The sequence below is a fragment of the Dermochelys coriacea genome, chromosome 3 (genome assembly GCF_009764565.3).
Source record: "Dermochelys coriacea isolate rDerCor1 chromosome 3, rDerCor1.pri.v4, whole genome shotgun sequence".
NCBI lineage: Eukaryota > Metazoa > Chordata > Testudines > Dermochelyidae > Dermochelys > Dermochelys coriacea.
In genome coordinates, this window is record NC_050070.1 from 31,564,989 (window position 1) to 31,583,096 (window position 18,108).

At 45.6% G+C, this 18,108-nt stretch overlaps 1 protein-coding gene across 1 annotated transcript in view; it reads left to right on the forward strand.

Annotated features, from left to right (window-relative positions):
- The first annotated feature begins 344 nt into the window (after positions 1 to 344).
- Positions 345 to 18,108, forward strand: part of ADAM17 (ADAM metallopeptidase domain 17) — a 62,498-nt gene continuing 44,734 nt past the window's right edge. Inside the window, exon 1 of the mRNA XM_038396363.2 lies at positions 345 to 1,301. Coding sequence (XP_038252291.1) covers positions 1,037 to 1,301 — 265 coding nt within the window. The 5' untranslated portion in view covers positions 345 to 1,036. The remainder of the gene's footprint in view (positions 1,302 to 18,108) is intronic.

Consider the following 18,108-nt stretch of genomic DNA (forward strand, 5'->3'; position numbering starts at 1 on the left):
CTGCCAGGCCGCTGTCTCCCTCCCCAAGCTGAACTAGTCCCAGCGCTGCTTACTCAATCCCGTGCCCCAGCCAGCCCCAGCATCCTACCCCCCCTCACAGGGTGGCCCGAGTGCCACCCCAGCTACCAGTGGGCCAGAGCTCCAGGCCACTGGCTGGAGTCGAGTCCCCACGGCTTCAGGGCAGAGTGGGAGGGAGGTCCCGGAAAGACAACAGAATCCGTGACAGAATCGTATCCTTAACTATCACCAATGGATCCTTCCTCATTGACTTCAGAAGTCTGTCCAATGTTAGCATGACCTCATGTCTTGGCTCCTGGAAGGCAGCACACCGTCATGTTGCCCTCCTGTCCCTGGGCTTTCATCTTTTTACCCCACCTCCCACCCTACTCCTCACTGCTGGAGAGGTGGTACCAGACCAGATGGACGGTTGTTCCCATCGAGTAGAGCAGGCCCTATGTCCCCAACCCCTGCTTGAGGCTTGCAGTGCAGGTGACGCGGAGGCGTTTAAACCCCAATACTGGCCCATGACTTGGGAAGAGACGTAACGCATGAGATATGGTTATTTATTTATATGGGGCAGCGCATACAGGCCTCAATCAGGGCCCCCGTGGGCTAGGCTCTGTATGCCCAGCGACCCGCTCGGCGATCCGGTCCCCGCCGAGGGCACGGCGCGCTAGCCCTCGGCAGCACAACCACACTGAAACCGAGCCGTCCGCCGTGACGCCGGCAGCTCATTTTCCGCCCGGGCCGAGCTTCCCCCGGAAAGGGGCGCGCCGGGGGCCACCGCGGGGCTCAGCGCCAGGGCCGCGGCGCGGGCGCCCAGGCACTCGGGGGGGAGGCTCCTCCCCTTGGGGGGGGGACCGGATCCCCTTGAGTCAGCCGCTCGCTCCGGGCTGGGGCCGGCAGCGGCCCCGCTCGCTCGCTGGCTGGCTGGCTGGGTGTCCCCTTCACGCCGGCGTCAGATTCCCCCGCCCGCGGCCCGGCCCTTGCGGGGGCTGCCCCCCGGGCTCGCCCCGCGACCCGACCCGGGCACAAGATGGCGGCGGCCCCGCCGCCCCCACAATGCTCCGCGAGCAGCTGGGTTTCCGGGTGTAGCCGCCGGTGGAGAGCTGAGGGAGGCGCCTTGCGGCGGAGCCTGTCGGCGGGTGCAGAGGAGGCTTCCCGGACCGATGTGAGCGGGAGCCGCGCTCGGACCATGAGGCTCCGGCTCCGTGCGCTGGTCCCCGCGCTCCTGCTGCTGCTGCGGGCGCCCGCACTCGGGGCGCTCAAACACCCGCCGCGCCCAGCGGAGCAGCGCCTCGGTAAGGGGCGGGCAGGGCTTGGGGGAGGGGAGGCTTCTGTTGCGGGAGGGGACGACGAGAAGGGGAGGAGTGATCACCGCTGGGGGGGGGGAAGGAATGACCTAGTATGAGGGGTGGGTAAGGAGAGGAGTGATCAGTATGTGGGGCAGGAGAGATCACTGCCGGGGGAGGGGAATGGTCACACTGTGAGGGAGGGGAGACTACTGCTGGGGGGAGGGGGAGGAGGCGTGACCATAGTTTGTGGGGAATAAGGGGAGGAATGAGTATAGTATGGGGACAGGTAAGGGGAGGAGTGACTGTAGTTTGGGGGGTGGAGGGGGAGATATGGGGAGGAGTGATCACAGTATGGGGTAGGGGAGGGGAGGAGTGATCACAGTATGGGGTAGGGGAGGGGAGGAGTGATCACAGTATGGGGTAGGGGAAGGGAGGAGTGATCACAGTATGGGGCAGCGGATAGGAGAGAGCATTGTTTGGGAGGGAGGGAGGGAAGAATTGCGCAAGAGACCACTGCTGGGGGGACGGGGAGGAGTGATGGATGTATTTTGGGCTGGGGTGTGTGTGCTTGTGTACATGGGAACATAAACTCACCCTGCTGGGGACTGGGCAAGGAAGAATTAGACTGGTTCTCAGGATGTTTGGGGTCAGTTCCTGGCTCTGCCACAGACTTTGTGGTGTTATTAATCATGTTTATTATGGTAGCTTCGGCGGACTAGTGATGAACACTACAAAGGGAGAGCAAATTCCTGCCTGTTGTTTTGGTGGTGTTTCTATTCCAAATCAGATGTTTAAATTCAAAACTGAGTTTACTGCATTTAAACAAAATATCAATTTTCCACCATATTAGACATTGTGTTTAAACAAAACTTAACTTTGGGATCTATCTCCATGACAGTGATTCTTTAACCAGTACTGTTAAATGGTCAGTGTTTGCAGGACTATCCATTCATAGCTGACAACTTAAGCTGCCAGGTGGGAAATTTCTTCATTAATGAAGCCTCCATGAAAGTGAATGTCTCCTCTGCATTGAGAGAAATCAATTCATGCACACCTCTTGCTATCATAATAGCCACTGTGCACGCTTCATATCTGTTACTAATGCCTACTTTAATGGGTGGGCACACCATACAGAGTGTGTTTACATGGCTCTAATTGCTGTACATAAGACTGGTCAACTGGGTCAAGACCAAAGATCCAGTATCCTGTCTTCCGACAGTGGCCAATGCCAGGTGTCCCTGAGGGAATGAACAGAACAGGTGGTAATAAAGTTATCAATCCCCTGTCTCCCATCTCAGCTTCTGGCAAAAGGTGGCTAGGGACACCATCCCTGCCCAGCTAGTAACCATTGATGGACCTATCCTCCATGAATTTATGTAGTTCTTTTTTGAACCCTATTATAGTCTTGGCCTTCACAACATCCTCTTGCAAGGAATTCCACAGGTTGACTGTGCATTGTGTGGAAAAAATACTTCCTTTTGTGTGTTTAAACCTGCTGCCTAGTAATTTTGTTTGGTGACCTTTAGTTCTTGTGTTATGAGAAGGAGAAAATAACACTTCCTTATTTACTTTCTCCACTCCACTCGTGATTTTATAGACCTCTCATATCCTCCCTTAGTCTTTTCTTTTCCAAGCTGAAAAATCCCAGGCTTATTAATCTCTCCTCATATGGCAGAAGCTCAATACCCCTAATAATTTTTGTTGCCCCTTTTTGAACTTTTTCCAATTCCAGTGTATCTTTTTTGAGATGGGGCAACCACAACTGCACGCAGTGTTCAAGATTTGGGCGTACCATGGATTTATATAGAGACCATATGATATTTTCTGTTTTATTATCTTTCCCTTTCTTAATCCCGCTCTGTTTCGCTTCGTAGCCTTTCAGCATCTCACAAGCAATAGTGAGTTTTTCCTCACTATCCCATTGTGAGGCAGGGAAGAGCTACTATCGCCATTTTACAGAAATGCGAGGGTAACAGAAGTGCAGGGTAAATGAAGTTTTCTGAGCAAGGCCATACACTCCTGTGAAGAGAGATTGGAAAGCTGGGGATTGTTTACTGTAGAAAGGAGACGATAAAATTTAAAATGATGATTGGTACAGGAAAAGTAGATTAGGAATTCCTGTCTCATGACAGAATAACAAGTGGACATTCAATGAAATGAAAAGATGGAAATTTCAAAACTGATACAAGGAAATACTTTTGCACACAACATGTGATTAGACTGCAGAACCTGTTACTACAGGAAGTCATTGTTAAATTCTTCACTTCAGGTTGTAAAACATTTTGGATATTTGTATGAATTCAAGAATACTGAGCATTGTCTTAATGACAACAGAATGTTCGTAAAGAATTTTGTGCTTCAGGGCATAGGCCAATTTCAAAGGCTATGTTTACGCTGCAGTAGATGTGCAATTGAAGCTGTGGTTGCACCTCAGGTAGACATTACTGCATTTTAATTTAGCTAGCATGGCTAAAAATATCAGTGAAGACAGGGTGGCACTGGCAGTAGTGTGGACTGTAAAAGACCACCTGGAACCCTGGGTACGTACGTACTCATGTTGGTAACCTGTCCACTGTCGCCACAAGTTTGTTACTATTTTAACTGTGCTAGCTAGAATAAAGCTAATACAGGTATGCCTACCTGAGCTACATTGCCTAATTCACCATTATGTGAGGGGCAGGGTATGTGTGGGGGGCAGTAGGAGAGAGATTATCCCACAGCTACTCCTACTAGAGGGTTCTTACACCTACTTCTAATGCAGTGTTTCCCAAACTTGGGACGCCGCTTGTTCAGGGAAAGCCCCTGGCGGGCTGGGCCGGTTTGTTTACCTGCCGCGTCCGCAGGTTTGGCCGATGGCACGGGACGGGCTGCTGCTTCCTGAAGCCCCCATTGGCTGGGCACAGCGAACCGCGGCCAGTGGGAGCCGCGATCGGCAGAACCTGCGGATGCGGCAGGTAAACAAACCGGCCTGCCCTGCCAGGGACTTTCCCTGAACAAGTGGTGTCCCAAGTTTGGGAAACACTGCTCTAATGCATCTGGCACTGACCGCTATGAGAGACGAGTTATTGGACTAGAAGGGCCTTGGGCCTGATCTGATGTGACAATTCCTATGTTCCTATGAAAAAACTGCCAGGAAGGAGAACATTTAAAAGTCCTTTAACAAAACAGTACTCAAAAACCAGTAAACTGTTATCTAAAAACTGGCTTCATAAAAGTGTCATGGAGCAGCCAAATTCCACCTTCCTTGTGGGATGCTGAGAGTATAGGGCTCATCTCTGTAACCCTTTTTCACAGAAGTAATCCCAGTGACTTTGATGGCACTACTTGTATAGATAATTGTTTATGTGACTGAGACATAGTTTGTCAGTGACTGTCCTTACAGAGAACTGAAACTTTTCAAACATGTTACACTCCTTCTGAGTTACCCATCATTGTTTTTATTGCTTTGAACAGGCTCACTGATTTTGAAAAATGCATACAATAGGAAGTAATTACAAGTAGGTTTAATATTTTTCTTAAATTATCAGTAAAATTATATAGTCATTGTTAGTCATTACAAATTGCAAACATCATGCAGGTTAGCAGAAGAATAAGAGCAAGAAACTGCAACTGTTCTAATGATTACATACATCAGTTCCTGATGGATAACATTGGGATTGCAGTCTAAAATGATAGTAATATTTTGAATCCTTCACTTTAAACTATTTTCTGGCGCAATTTCTTGCTGACTTATTCAGTCAATTCATTCTGAATGTCTTTTCCCTAAATAGTGAGTCTGGGTCATATCCCTTTGAACACATCCTACATGTTGTTCCATTACTTGATCCACTTCTTTCAAGAAGTTTCCACTGTTTGGCTTGTATAAATTCTCTGAGCCAGAAGAACAATGGAAAGTCATTTCTGCAAATGACTGCACGATTGAAATCAGGTGCATCAAAACATTTCACCAGTACTTTTTTAATCTTCAGTAAGATACATTTCTGAAGGATCAATTGTTTTCCCTTTCATTAAATGAATTTCAAGCTCTTTCCAACACTACATATACTTTCATATGTTCTAGACTATTTTTATTACACTTCAGAAGTGCCGCAATGTTTGCCCAGTCAGAATCCTTCACGTATCAATTTCTGTTTCGTAGAAGAACTCATTTTTCAGCAGACACAAAAACAAAATCTCCGTTAATGTTCCCTGTACATGTGGATAGAATGAGGAACTGGACTGGATTTTTGCAAGTAGGCCACTGTCTAATTCTGCTAAATTGTGGCAGTTTATAGGGCACTCAGCCAACTTCAGAACCCAGCAAGGAAGAGGTTCCTTCAGACAACCAAGATCTCTTTGGCATACCTAACCCTGGATTGATCCCAAGTAGAGACTGCATTGGAGATAGGCCCTGAGATCCAGGCAGGGAGCCCGCCTGATAGTATTGCAGAGGGGATCTCAACCAGTTAGTATTATGTGTTGTATTGCAATACAGTGAGTCACATCATACGCGCATTTAACTTACATGAATTCAATTGTACGCGCTCAGCAAGAAAAATAACAAGATACCTGTAAATAGTGCGGGCGATTCTGTCCACCATTCCACTCAATGAGCGTATGCCCCGGAGTGAGCGTGAGATGGGAGACGTGAATCTGCTGTTCCCTCAGTCGGTCTCAGTTCCTGCGAATCTCTTAGTGTGAGCATCTTGCCGCGCTGAGTGGATTTTAGTATTTAAAGATACGTTTTTTTCGTACAACATGGCCCCTAAATGCAAGCCAACTACTTCATCTGTGCTCAACTGAAGAAACAGCGATCTGTTACAACACTGGAGGAAAAACTGGTTGTGTTGGACTTATTGAGAGATGGTATGTCGGTCTCCAACGTGGCGCTTAAATATGGCTGCAACAAATCTAGCATCTGTGCCATCAAGATTCGAGAGAGAGAAATTCATCAAGCCTTGACATCAAGTGCTCCAATAACTGCTAAGGTGACGAGCCAGGTGCGTGATAAGACTTTAGTGAAGGCTGAAAAGGCATTAAACTTATGGCTGGAAGACATGAACCGTAAACATGTGCCTATCAATGGCAACACGTTGCGAAAAAAGGCTCTTAGCCTCTATGCGCTGTTCAAACCTCCCACCGAAGAGGGACAGGACAGCCTTCTGAGGGGAGAGAATTCAAAGCCAGCCAAGCTTGGCTTAACAGTTTTAGGAACTGCTTCAACCTCAAAAACGTGTTGACTACTGGTGAAGCTGCATCTGCCAATGAAGAATTATTTAATTTCTGAATACAATCCGTCTATGGAATGAAGCCTCAAAATCGCACGTAGTATTATGGGCAATTTGAGACGGTACCAAGAAATGTTTGAGCAGCTCAAGAGACAACAGCGACAGTTGCCGATCACCATGTTTTTCAAGGAAAAACAACCAGGAGCAGATGAGCCTATACAATCAACTTCTTGAGCTGAACCAGAGCCAAGTACTTTATCTACGACTCGCTCTCCGTCACCCAAGCTCTTTGTCTCCTGGATCGACATCAAGCCCTGACGCCCTCTGTAATTACCCCCTGTAATTAAAAATACAATATTGTAAAATTATATTTTGCATATGTACTCTTTATTATATACTGTACATTGTACATTTATACATTACTGTACAGGGTTGTATACCAAAAACCATGTACTGTATACTTTATGGGTGATTTAAGGGATTTTTCAAGGGTAATTTTGACTATTCTTGATTTTAGCCTTATGCGCTGACTTTAGAACCTAACCCCCGCGTAAGATGCGACTCCACTGTAAACTGTCCTGGTACTAGCTGAATACGGAAATTTAAACAACTTTGTTCTGGATACTAGCTGGGCACTGCAACGCTGGGCAGATGTGAGCTATATATGAATGGACAGATGTGCCTTTCTGCCTACTTACCTTTTATTGTCCTATCTTCCCTCCCCTCCCCTCCCCCCACCTCCCATGTGTTCAAAATAGCAACAGCCTCAGAAGTGCAAGAATTTATTTCCCTGAAATACCAAATCCCACAACCATGGACTAAACATGCTGCTTCTCCCTCCCAGTCAACTATGGGCCCCCCTCCCTGCTTAAGGTAGTGGCACCACAGTAGTTAAAAAACCGTACACATTTCATGGGAGGAACTGTAGCAGCAGATACAGAAAGAGAAAAATAATAATAATAATAAAAAAAGTACTTTGGGTTACAGTTTGATCAGTGCCCTGAGCTGCTAGTCACCTTTACATTATCAAACACGCATTAGAATATGATGTGAATTGTCCAAATGAGGCCACAGAGACATTTCATAATGCGCAGAGATAAGGCATTTGTGGATACACAAGTTACAGAAGATCATGGTTATTTTCAGTCAGCCCCTCAGCTTTGTTAACCCCTTTCCAGAAAAAAGGGTTCATACCCTTGACTGAAAAACAATCTTACAGAGTACTTTGTACTGATCGGCAAGCATTATAAAATAGAAAGGAGAGAGATCTTGCTCTGTGTTGAATACACGTTGCAAGGCAATGAAACTTACTTGGGCATCCCCTATAGATGGTGTTTTTCTTCTACCTCTGTTCAAGCTATGGGGCACCATCCTTGTTAATAGACATGCTACATATCTTTCAGGTTTGCCCATAGCTTTTTTGAACAGGACCCTCCTCTTGAGAACATGCCTTAGGACAGGGATAGTCAATTATTTTTTGTCAGGGGCCAAATTTTTTGGTCAAGGTATAGTCAAGATCCAGATTCCATAGAAAATAACACACATCAACTCCATAGAAAACAAGAATGATAATAAGTAAATAAGATTTTGGGGGTCCATTCAAAAGCGTCTGGTGGTCTGGATTTGGCCTGTGGACCGCCTGTTGACTACCTCTACTTTAGGATAACATCTTCCAATGTAAGGACAGCATGCAGATGTGCACACAGAGTTAATGACCAACCCTTTGGGATGCCCTCCTGCCAGTACTGGTCCTGTGTAAGGGAGAAATAAGGTGGAAAACATCTTGCCATCCCCAAAAGTACCCCAGACTGGTAAAAGTAGAAGAAGAGTATGCTAAAATTGAGGAAGGAAGAAAAGCCACATTTTATCACCATTGACATGAAACTAGTAATAGGACAATAAATACTTGCATGGTATTGTAGTGTGTGAATGTGAGGCACTCATCAGGTGCTAGACACTGTACATGTCAGAAGCCTAATGGAGAGGGGCATTATCAGTGGCCGAAGGCTTGGCAGATGAGAAGGGAGAGAGGATGATGGAGGATATGTTTGCTGACCTCATGACAGCATCCGAGCAGAAGGGCATAAAGACAGAAAAATGGAGAGAAGATTTCATGCTCTAGTATCAGAATGAGCGAGAATGTCAGCGAGCTGTCAAGGAAATGCATTGATAGAGAAAGGGACCTTCGGGAAAAGATACTGGATGTGATACAGAAGCAGACCAACTTTCTGGAGAATGGTGTTGCTCTTTCCCCATACCCAGGACACCAACATAACCATGTCCTGCAGCCTGTCAAAAACATAAGAGATTAGGACACCCTTTTACTCCACCAAGTACACAAGAGAGGCCCTTCCCATGGTTCCGTTCCATTCCGTGTGTACTCCAAAAAACAAACACCCCCAAAACAAAACAAGGAGATCAGCTACACATTCACCTACATATTTTTGTTACCTCATCTGCACAATGATGTGTGCATTTTGGACCTGAGTGCCTCATTTCCATTGGCTTTAACTTTGTGCTGTGTTGTTAAATCAAATTTTTTTTATTAATTACAATTTTGCTGAAAGATTTTGTTGAGATACAGTTCCATAAAAGTGCCACACAAAGTGTATTCACTTTATTTATTTCCTTGGTTACATTACATTCCTTTTCCTCTACTGCATCCTGACATCAAAGTATGAGCACAGTGTTTCCCTGACGAGTTAGGTCATTTTGCAGATGCATCCTTTTTGGCTGTTTATAAAGTTCAGCAAGTCTCTTCACCTCTGCCTCTCAGACGTTGGTGAGAGACACTCTCCCTTGCTCCCACAGATGTTTTGCACAACAGCAAGCAGCTATAACATGAGGCAGGTGCTTCTTAGAATCATCTGGTCTTGTTATGAACCTCCTCCCCCTTCCCTTTAGTCTTCCAAATGTGCACAATCCACTGTTCTGCGGCTATTCAGGATATAGTTAAACCACTTCTTTTTCTCCTATCCAAGTGCCCAGTAAAGGGCTTCGTAAGCCAGGGAAGCAGAAAGTAAGTTGAGATTTCCAGAATGATAAGAGGACTTGTAACACCATTAAAATCCACAGTGGTCTTGAGAGCAAAAGTTCCATTTTTTCATTGCATAAAGTGAATGAGTTTTTAAAGATCCTGGTGTCATCAAGCTTTCCAGATCACCCCACATTAATGTTGGTGAATCTACCACAGTGATCAGCCAGACCTCTTAGCACTATGGAACACCACTGTGGTTGATAAATTCTGAGGCCTGGTGCAACGGGGGCAAATAATAGACATATGGGTCCCATCAGTGGCCCTTTATATAATTCAGAAACCCCCAACATGCAAATCCATCAATAACCTCCTGTGTGTTGCCCAGCTTTATGACCCAACACAGCAGCACCCTCTTAATAGCAGCACAAACCTCTGTGACAACAGCCCTGACAGCTGGTCTACCACCATTAAACTGGTCAGGTACTGACTGTTAGCAGTCGGGGATGGTGAGCTTCCAGATGGTTCCACATGCTTCCCCATGCTGAAGGGAATACTCATGGGTGTTCTGCCACTGCAGCTCTAGGGTGAGCTTTGCGTTGGTCTTGAGGAAGGCAGCCTTTTACATTCAGAAGTTGTGCCACTACTGCTGGTCAGCCCATTTCCGTAGCACCTGTTCCATTAGTCTGTGCTGGCTGAACTTCACTAAGTGAAGCTGCTTCAGGAAGATGTTATGCAGAATTAACTGTTTGACCTCCTCCTCCTCCTCTAGCAGTATCTGCACGGCATCATGGCAGCTGTGCTGATGGCTGTCTCCCAACTCAAACAAAGCCATCCGTCCTTGTGACTGCAAATATGTCTGTGGCACCCTGTTCATATTAATTACTCTCAGGATGTGGTACTAACCATGCTGCCTGACAGCAGTTTGAAAATGTCACTGAATCACTAAAACCAGATGAATTATCAGCCATCATGGGAGTTTGTTAATAGGACCCAAAGTTCCAGAATTCTACTATTTCAAAAATGTATCCACACAGCTCTCTGCTATGATTTGCATAGGAAGTAGCTTAATTTGACATAAGTCAGGTGGTGTGAACGCACTCTTTTGGTATAGGTCTAGCAGAAAAACATACTGAAAAACTTTGCCATGTAGGTAAGGTCTTAGTAATTCAGTAACTTTGTGGATGTTGTTGTTGGTTATTTGGTGTGTTTTACTGTTTGGCCAGATGTTTGTTTGTTTGAGTGGGTGGAGGGGATTTTCAAAAGTAAGTACAAGTTGGATGGAGGGGATTTTCAAAAGTAAGTAAATGTTTGTAAAATCACAATAGTTGATGGGGACTCAGAGTCAGAGTACTTAAAATTATTTCTGACACTTTAAAAAAAAAAAGTTGATTAGGTTTCAAGTTGAGTGTGTTCCCTTATGGCAAGACTTTCTTTCCTCTGTTACAACTCCAGCCGGAGTTGTGAGCAATCCAAAACAAATCTGAGATTTTATTCTCCATGATGGTTTGTTTCTCTCCTCTTTCCTGCTCCACTCCTCAGACAGTAGTAGCAGCAGAGGATGGATATTGATGCTGCTGCTATTAATAGCTCACAGAAACAGCTTTACTTTGCTGCTGCTGTGGAATTTATCTTGTGTATGCAGGAAGCCCAACATATATGACCCACCTTTGGGGGAAGGTTGGGATAGACAGGTTTGGGGGTTAGACAAATGTAAACGTCTGTCCCAAATGTGAACCTCTATTAAACATGAAGATCCAGATTCATTCCTGGTGTAACTTTAGTGCAGTTTATCAGGTATGACTCTGGCACAAAGAACTTAACATCAAACATTTAATTTCAGTAGGATATTGATGTAAAGGAGTTGTATAGCCTTGGTTGTCTGGAAAAGTCTTTATTGATTTACAGATTGTGCATCTAAGTTTATCACAACTTTCTTTTTCAAGAAAGTCTTCAAAGTATCAACCAATGAAATCTCAAGGAACTCCTCTGTCATACAGAGTTTGGTTCTTGACTAACTTTTGACTTGGGGGTCCCACACCTTAGTGCTTTTGAAAAACACACTTACTGCACACATCAGGGGTTCATTGTGTCCATCTCTTCATTGTCCCCCACAACCTCCCTTTGTGCCACTTTCCTATCCCCTTATGTTTCAGGGATTCCATTGCCCCTCCCACCATGTTAGGAGTGATATGTGTTCCTCCATTGAACCCTCACCTTTCTTATTCTCTCTCTCCCCATCCCCCCATTTACACTACAGGCTTCTGATGGCATAGTGTTGGTCAGGGATGTGAAGAGATGTGATCCCTGACCCACAAAACTGCTGGTAGATGCCCCTAATGTTAATGTAGTTATACCAAAACTGGTCTATTGCTATAGCTTATTTTGTTCTGGGGTAGGGGTGGGGGGAGAAGAGGGAATAAACTATACTGCCAAAAGCCCAGTTTTGCTGGTATAGTTACTCCTCACATAAACATGACCTTTGTCTCATTCTCTTTCAGGTTGTCAATGTTTTTAAAATGTATTGGAAAGATGGGTAGAGCTAAAACGAGGAGTATTATGCTGAAATATGTTAATGGCGGCTATCAACCATTTCTTTGATCTGTAGACAATTACTAAGGTGGCTAAAGCTGATAGCTCTGCTCAGCAAATTCAAGAGTTTCTGTGTATCCACCATTTCTAACTTTCACCTTTTTCACCAAATATTAATGGGGTTCTGCCCATTGATGCCTAGAACATTCCCTGAAATTTTGGAATTGACTGGATGCAGTGTTCAGAAAATACTGTGTTGTATCCAAACAGAGAAATGACAGCAAGTTGAGTGTAAGGTCTTATAGGTGTGGCCAGTTATTGGTTGGTATCTACCTGGGTTCTGACCCATACAAAATTTCTTTCTGATGTGTTAAATCACAGTGCAGCACTTTGTATTCTGCTCAGTAAAAGCCTAGTACTGATGCATTTATTTCTGGAGTGTTGAACAAAGTACAAAAATGGCATCTTCCTGAGGAAATATTACATCATATGACTTGACAGTTCTCAACTTCAGAATATATGAAAGCCCATGATTCATAAGAGCCAGGTCACATGATGATTCTCTTGTTTAGGAAGATGGAGCTGTATTACATTAGTCTCACTTCAAGTGTGATATTAAGGACTGATGTGAGGTTTCTTACTTTTTTTCAGTATATTGCTTTTAAAAGGCAATGCAATATGTTTTACCCACAATGGGCAATATTTGCTTTAAGAGGGAGTATAGCTCATAGTCTACTGATAACAGGCAGACTGATTTCTGACACCTACTATATTAAACTGAATATATGTTACTCATCAGTGCTGACTGTTTGGGACATTATTGGTGTTCTGAATGGGGGAGAAAAGTTGAAGGATGTTGTGAGTGAGGTAATACTTACACTTACAAAACCTCTGAATGATTTCTGGCTATTTTTAATTAATTAAACTGCTACTGGGGAAATTTATGCTTTCAGAGTAACATTCACAGTGTCCAGAGAGCAGACCAGTGTTTTCTGCAGTCTCTAGCAGGAACCCCATCAAGAAAAGATCCCTATAGTATTTCCTGTTAGCAAAATCAATAAAAATAACCTCCGGAGGTGGAATTTTATAGTAATGTGAAGCCCTGTCTACACTGGTCTGGGATCTAAATGAGTTTAGGAACTTTTGTTTGCTTCTTTGAGTGATTACATGTGTGCATTCAACTCCAAGTGTGTGCATGCCCTGAGCACAGATGCTGGAAATTTCCCACTGCATGCATCCAATGAAGTGGGTTTTAGCCCACAAAAGCTTATGCCCAAATAAATTTGTTAGTCTCTAAGTACTAAGTACTCTCTACAAGTACTCCTTGCCCATCCTCTTCCTCCTTCCCCCCAGTGTTACCTTTCAGGCGGCTTGAGAGCCCTCTACTGCCCCGAACCAACAGTGCTGGTATGAAGCACCCAGTGGACCCTACAAACCCCTCAGTTCCTTCTTACCACCTGTGATGGTCACTGGAACTGCTATCCGTGCTTTTGCAAGCTCTCCTGGTGGTTGTCATCTTCTTCTTTCTGTACATAGTTAGTTAGTTAGTTGTAGTCAGTTTTAGTTAATTGTAGTGAAGTTCTGTCACTTTGTGTTTTAGGAGAGTTTTTGTCCATTCCCTGTGCCAAAGCATGCCTTGGTCACCAGGCTTTAAACCCTGCGCCTCCTGCAACAAAGCTATGCCTCTGAGCGACCCACACTCAAGCTGCCTGAAGTGCCTAGGAAAAGCTCAGACTGGGGACTATTGCCAGATCTGCAGGGGCTTTAAGCCTCGCATGGAGAAGGACTGGGAGGCCAGGCTGAAGTTTTTGCTCATGGAGGTAGCTCTGAGACCTCCATCTGACCTAGTTGAGTCAGACTCTGCACTGAGTGCCTCGGCATCAGTAAAGAGTGCTCCTCCTACCATACCGGGGTCCTGGCACCTATCACCATCCCCAGTACCTAGGAAAAGGCATAAGAAACAGGTGGCCAAGAGGGGGCAATCCTTGGTCCCAAAGATGGCTAGGTATGGGGATCAGAGTAGAGTGAAATCTGTACGAATGCACTCCTCTGCCTTGGTACTGCAGAACTTGGCACTGCTGATGCAAGCACCGTCGAGTCTGGTACTGGAAGAGCCATTTACATCTGCAGCATGGTGTGGTATCAATACTGTCTCGGTACTGACCATATCGGAGGTGTTTGCCGCTGTCAGAGACCTCACTTTGTTGGTACTGGTATGATCGACAGTACAAGAGTTGAAGTTTTATCAGTGCCAGTGAACAGGAGGGACCCTACTGGATTGTATAATTGTTCGGTACCATGCCCTTCAATACCGTCAAAAGGGAAACTAGCTATGCTTGCCTCACTGCAAGCATCTCTACTGTGGCACTGGTCTCTGGCACCGGTGGGAACAGCAACACTGTGGTCACTGGACAGAGATAGGAACCATTCTCACTACTCCTCCAGGCATTTCTATTCTTCAATGAACCCGGGCACAGGAGTACCATTGAGTGCATGGCCAGGTCACTGGGGACCTATGCTGGTCCAGTAGCCTTTTTGGAACCCGTGGGGATTTTCCCCAGTTTTCAGGGCTTATTCCAGGCACTCCTATTTGGTGGCCTTGAAATGAGGAGTGATATCATCCCATCAAGTAGCACCCCAACCATGGACTCTGGTACTGAGCTCAGTACCAAACTACAAGAGCCAGCTCAATGGGATCCTGCTGAGGCAGATAGAGAGGCAGAGCTTTTGCGGCCAATGCTGGTAGTCTCCTCCCTGGATGAGGCGGTCTCATGACGGGGCATGTTGCCTCCTTGAATGACTATAAGACTCAGCAAGAGTTGTTGAAGAGAGTGGCCTTGAATCTGGGCATACAGGTGGAAATAGTGAAAGAATCCTCCCATAGCCTAGTTGACATTTTAGCCACTGCAGGCCCTTCAAAAGTAGCTCTGCCTCTCAGTGAGGCCATTATGGGCCTGATTAAGACCTTGTGGCAGATCCCTTCCCCCACAAAAGATCAAAAAGGGCTGAATGAAAGTACTTTGTTCCTGCCTAGGATTATGAGTTTCTGTGCACCCATTACCTCCCAGGATCCCTGCTGGTATCTGCTGCCAATGAGAAAGACAGGGTCATCATGTTGCAACCCAAAACGCAAAAGACTCAAATTAGACTTGTTCCATAGTAAAGTTTATTCTACCGGACAGTTATAACTCAGAATTGCAAACCAGCAGGTGCTGCTGGACAGGTATGATTTTAACATGTGGGACGGGAAATTCAAGTACTTGCTTCCACAAAAGATTAGACAAGAATTTTCCTCTCTTATGGACGAGAGAAAATCGGTGACAAGGGCCTCATTACAAGTGCAGCAGTTTATGTGCTTGGAATCTTGCAGGAGGTCCAACAAACTCTTCAGGACCTACCTTTCGAAGGAGCTTTGCTCTTTTTAGAACAGACTGATGCAAAGCTTCATGGTCTAAAAGACTCCAGGGCAACCCTTAAGTCCATTGGGTTGTACACACCAGCTCCTTCAAAGAAGCACTACAGACCTCAGCAGCCCATCCGATACTCTGCCCCAACTCCCCGTCAGGATCTGCAGAGAAAGAGAAACAGGAGTTTTAGGCAGAGACCATCACTTCCTTCTATCTCAGCATCAATGCCTGCCCTACACAGACATCCAGGGGGTTCTAAGCAGGCATTTTGATGGGACACTCGAGGACGCTATACCAATTCCTGTGATGCCAGACCCTGTTTCTTCTTTATTTGCAAACTGCCTTTCCCATTTCCTCAGTACTTGGTCCCATATCACTGTGGACAGTTGGATATTCAGCATGATGGAAGTGGGATACACCCTCCAGTTTTTCTTCCCCTCCTTCTGATCCTCCCTCTTCAGGGACCCCTCTCCTGAAGAACATCTGCCCCAGGAGGTTCAATCTCTCCTTTGGTAGGAGCCGTGGAAGAGGTTCTGCAGAATTTAAGAGGGAAGGGGTTCTACTCATGTTATTTCATAATCCCAAAAGCCAAGGGAGGTCTCAGTTTTTGAGCTGATGCAGCTCTAAAATCATTCTATCTCAACAAAATAAAGTTCAGCGTGGTTACCCTGCCATCTATTATCCCCTCCCAGGATCCCATGGATTGGTACAATCCACACAGAAGATTCTTCAAATTCATGGTGAACCACTTACACTACCAATTCATGGTCCTTCCATTTGGTCTGTCTGCAGCTCCATGGGTGTTCACAAAATGTATGGCAGTAGTTATAGCTTTCTTGAGGAGGTTTGGGGTGCAGGTGTACCCTTAGCTAAATGACTGGCTAGTCAAGGGCTGGTCCAGGGCTCGGGTAGTGTCCAACATTCGACTTATCCAGTTGATGTTCAAGGCCATAGGCCTTCTGATAAATGCAGAAAAGTCTACTCTTGCTCCAGTGCAGAGGATAGAGTTAATTGGAGTGATGTTTGACTTTACTAGGGCTAGTGCCTATCTCCCAGAGGTACGATTCCAGTCAGATGCCTGATAACATACCTCAGAGATCATCCAGTTACAACCGCCTGAAATTGTATGAGGCTTTTGGGTCACATGGTGTTGTGCACATACATAGTACAACATACAAGGCTACACTTCAGACCCCTCCAGACGTGGTTAGCCTCAGTGTACTTGCCAAGCTGCCACCATCTGGGCTCCACAGGTTCTCGTCGCCCTCAATTGGTGGTTGCATCTGCTCAGTGTTTGTGTGGGCTTTCCCTTTATATGCCCTCAGCCGTCAATGACCCTGGTCTCAGACATATCAGCACTAGGGTGGTACCCCTCCAGATTCAAGGCCTTTCGTCTTTGGCAGAACTTTCACTCCACATCAACGTTAGGGAATTCAGAGCCGTTTGCCTGGCCTGTCAGGCCTGCCTGCCCTGTCAGGCCTTCCTGCCCCACATTACAGGCAAAAATTTGTTTGTTCTCACAGACAATATTACAGCTATATTTTATCTCAACAGACAAGGAGGAGCTCACTCTTCCCTCCTTTATCAAAAAAGCAATACAGCTATGGGAGTTTTGCATAGTTCACTCAATCAACCTGGAGGCCTCTTACCTTCCAGGAATGCAAAATGAGCTGGCAGATTGCCTCAGCAGGTCTTTCTCCAGTCACCACGAGTGGTCCCTTCATCCAGATGTGGTAAGAGACGTTTTCCAGCAGTGGGGAACTCCCTGGATAGACCTATTTGCGAACAGGTAGAAGAGAAAGTGTCACCAATTCTATTCCCTACGAGGCAAAAGTCCAGGTATCACAGATGCCTTACTACTATCTTTGATGGGATATCTTAATTATGCTTTTCTCCCCTTTTCTGCTCATGCACAGAGCAGTGCGAAAGATCAAGAGGGACCGGATTATTCTGATAACTCTAGCATGGGCCCACCAAAAATTGGTTCTCCACTCTACTAGATCTCTGTGGCGACTGCAATCTTGCTGTGGTTGCACCCAGAGCTGATTTCCTAGGACCATGGTTGGCTGCTTCACCTGAACCTGAGCTCCCTTCATCTAGCAGCCTGGAAGCTCCATGACTAACTGCCAGGGAGAAGATTTGCTCAGCGCAAGTTCATTAGATCCTCCTAAGTAGTAGAAAACCCTCCACTAGTGCTACTTACTTCTCAGAATGGAGGTGGATTTTCTCTATGGGTGTCCCAACACAAAGTTTCGCCCATGCGTTCATCCATACAAAACTTACTTGAATATCTATTGCACTGAAACAAGAAGGCTTAGCAATCTCCTCTATCAAGTTTCAGAGTAGCAGCCGTGTTACTGTATCTGTAAAAAGAAAAGGAGTACTTGTGGCACCTTAGAGAATAACAAATTTATTAAAGCATAAGCTTTCGTGAGCTACAGCTCACTTCAACGGATGGCTTATGCTCTAATAAATTTGTTAGGCTCTAAGGTGCCACAAGTACTCCTTTCCTCTATCAAGGTTCACCTTGCAGCGATATCAGCTTTTCATTCTCTGATCCATTTTTTCAAATGACTTGTCTGTCCAATTCCTCAAAGGCCTAGAAAGGTTATGCCTTAAGTAATAGAGTCCGTTCCCACTGGGAACTGAAGTTGGTCTTTCCAAAAACTTATGGGACCAACACCTGAACTTTG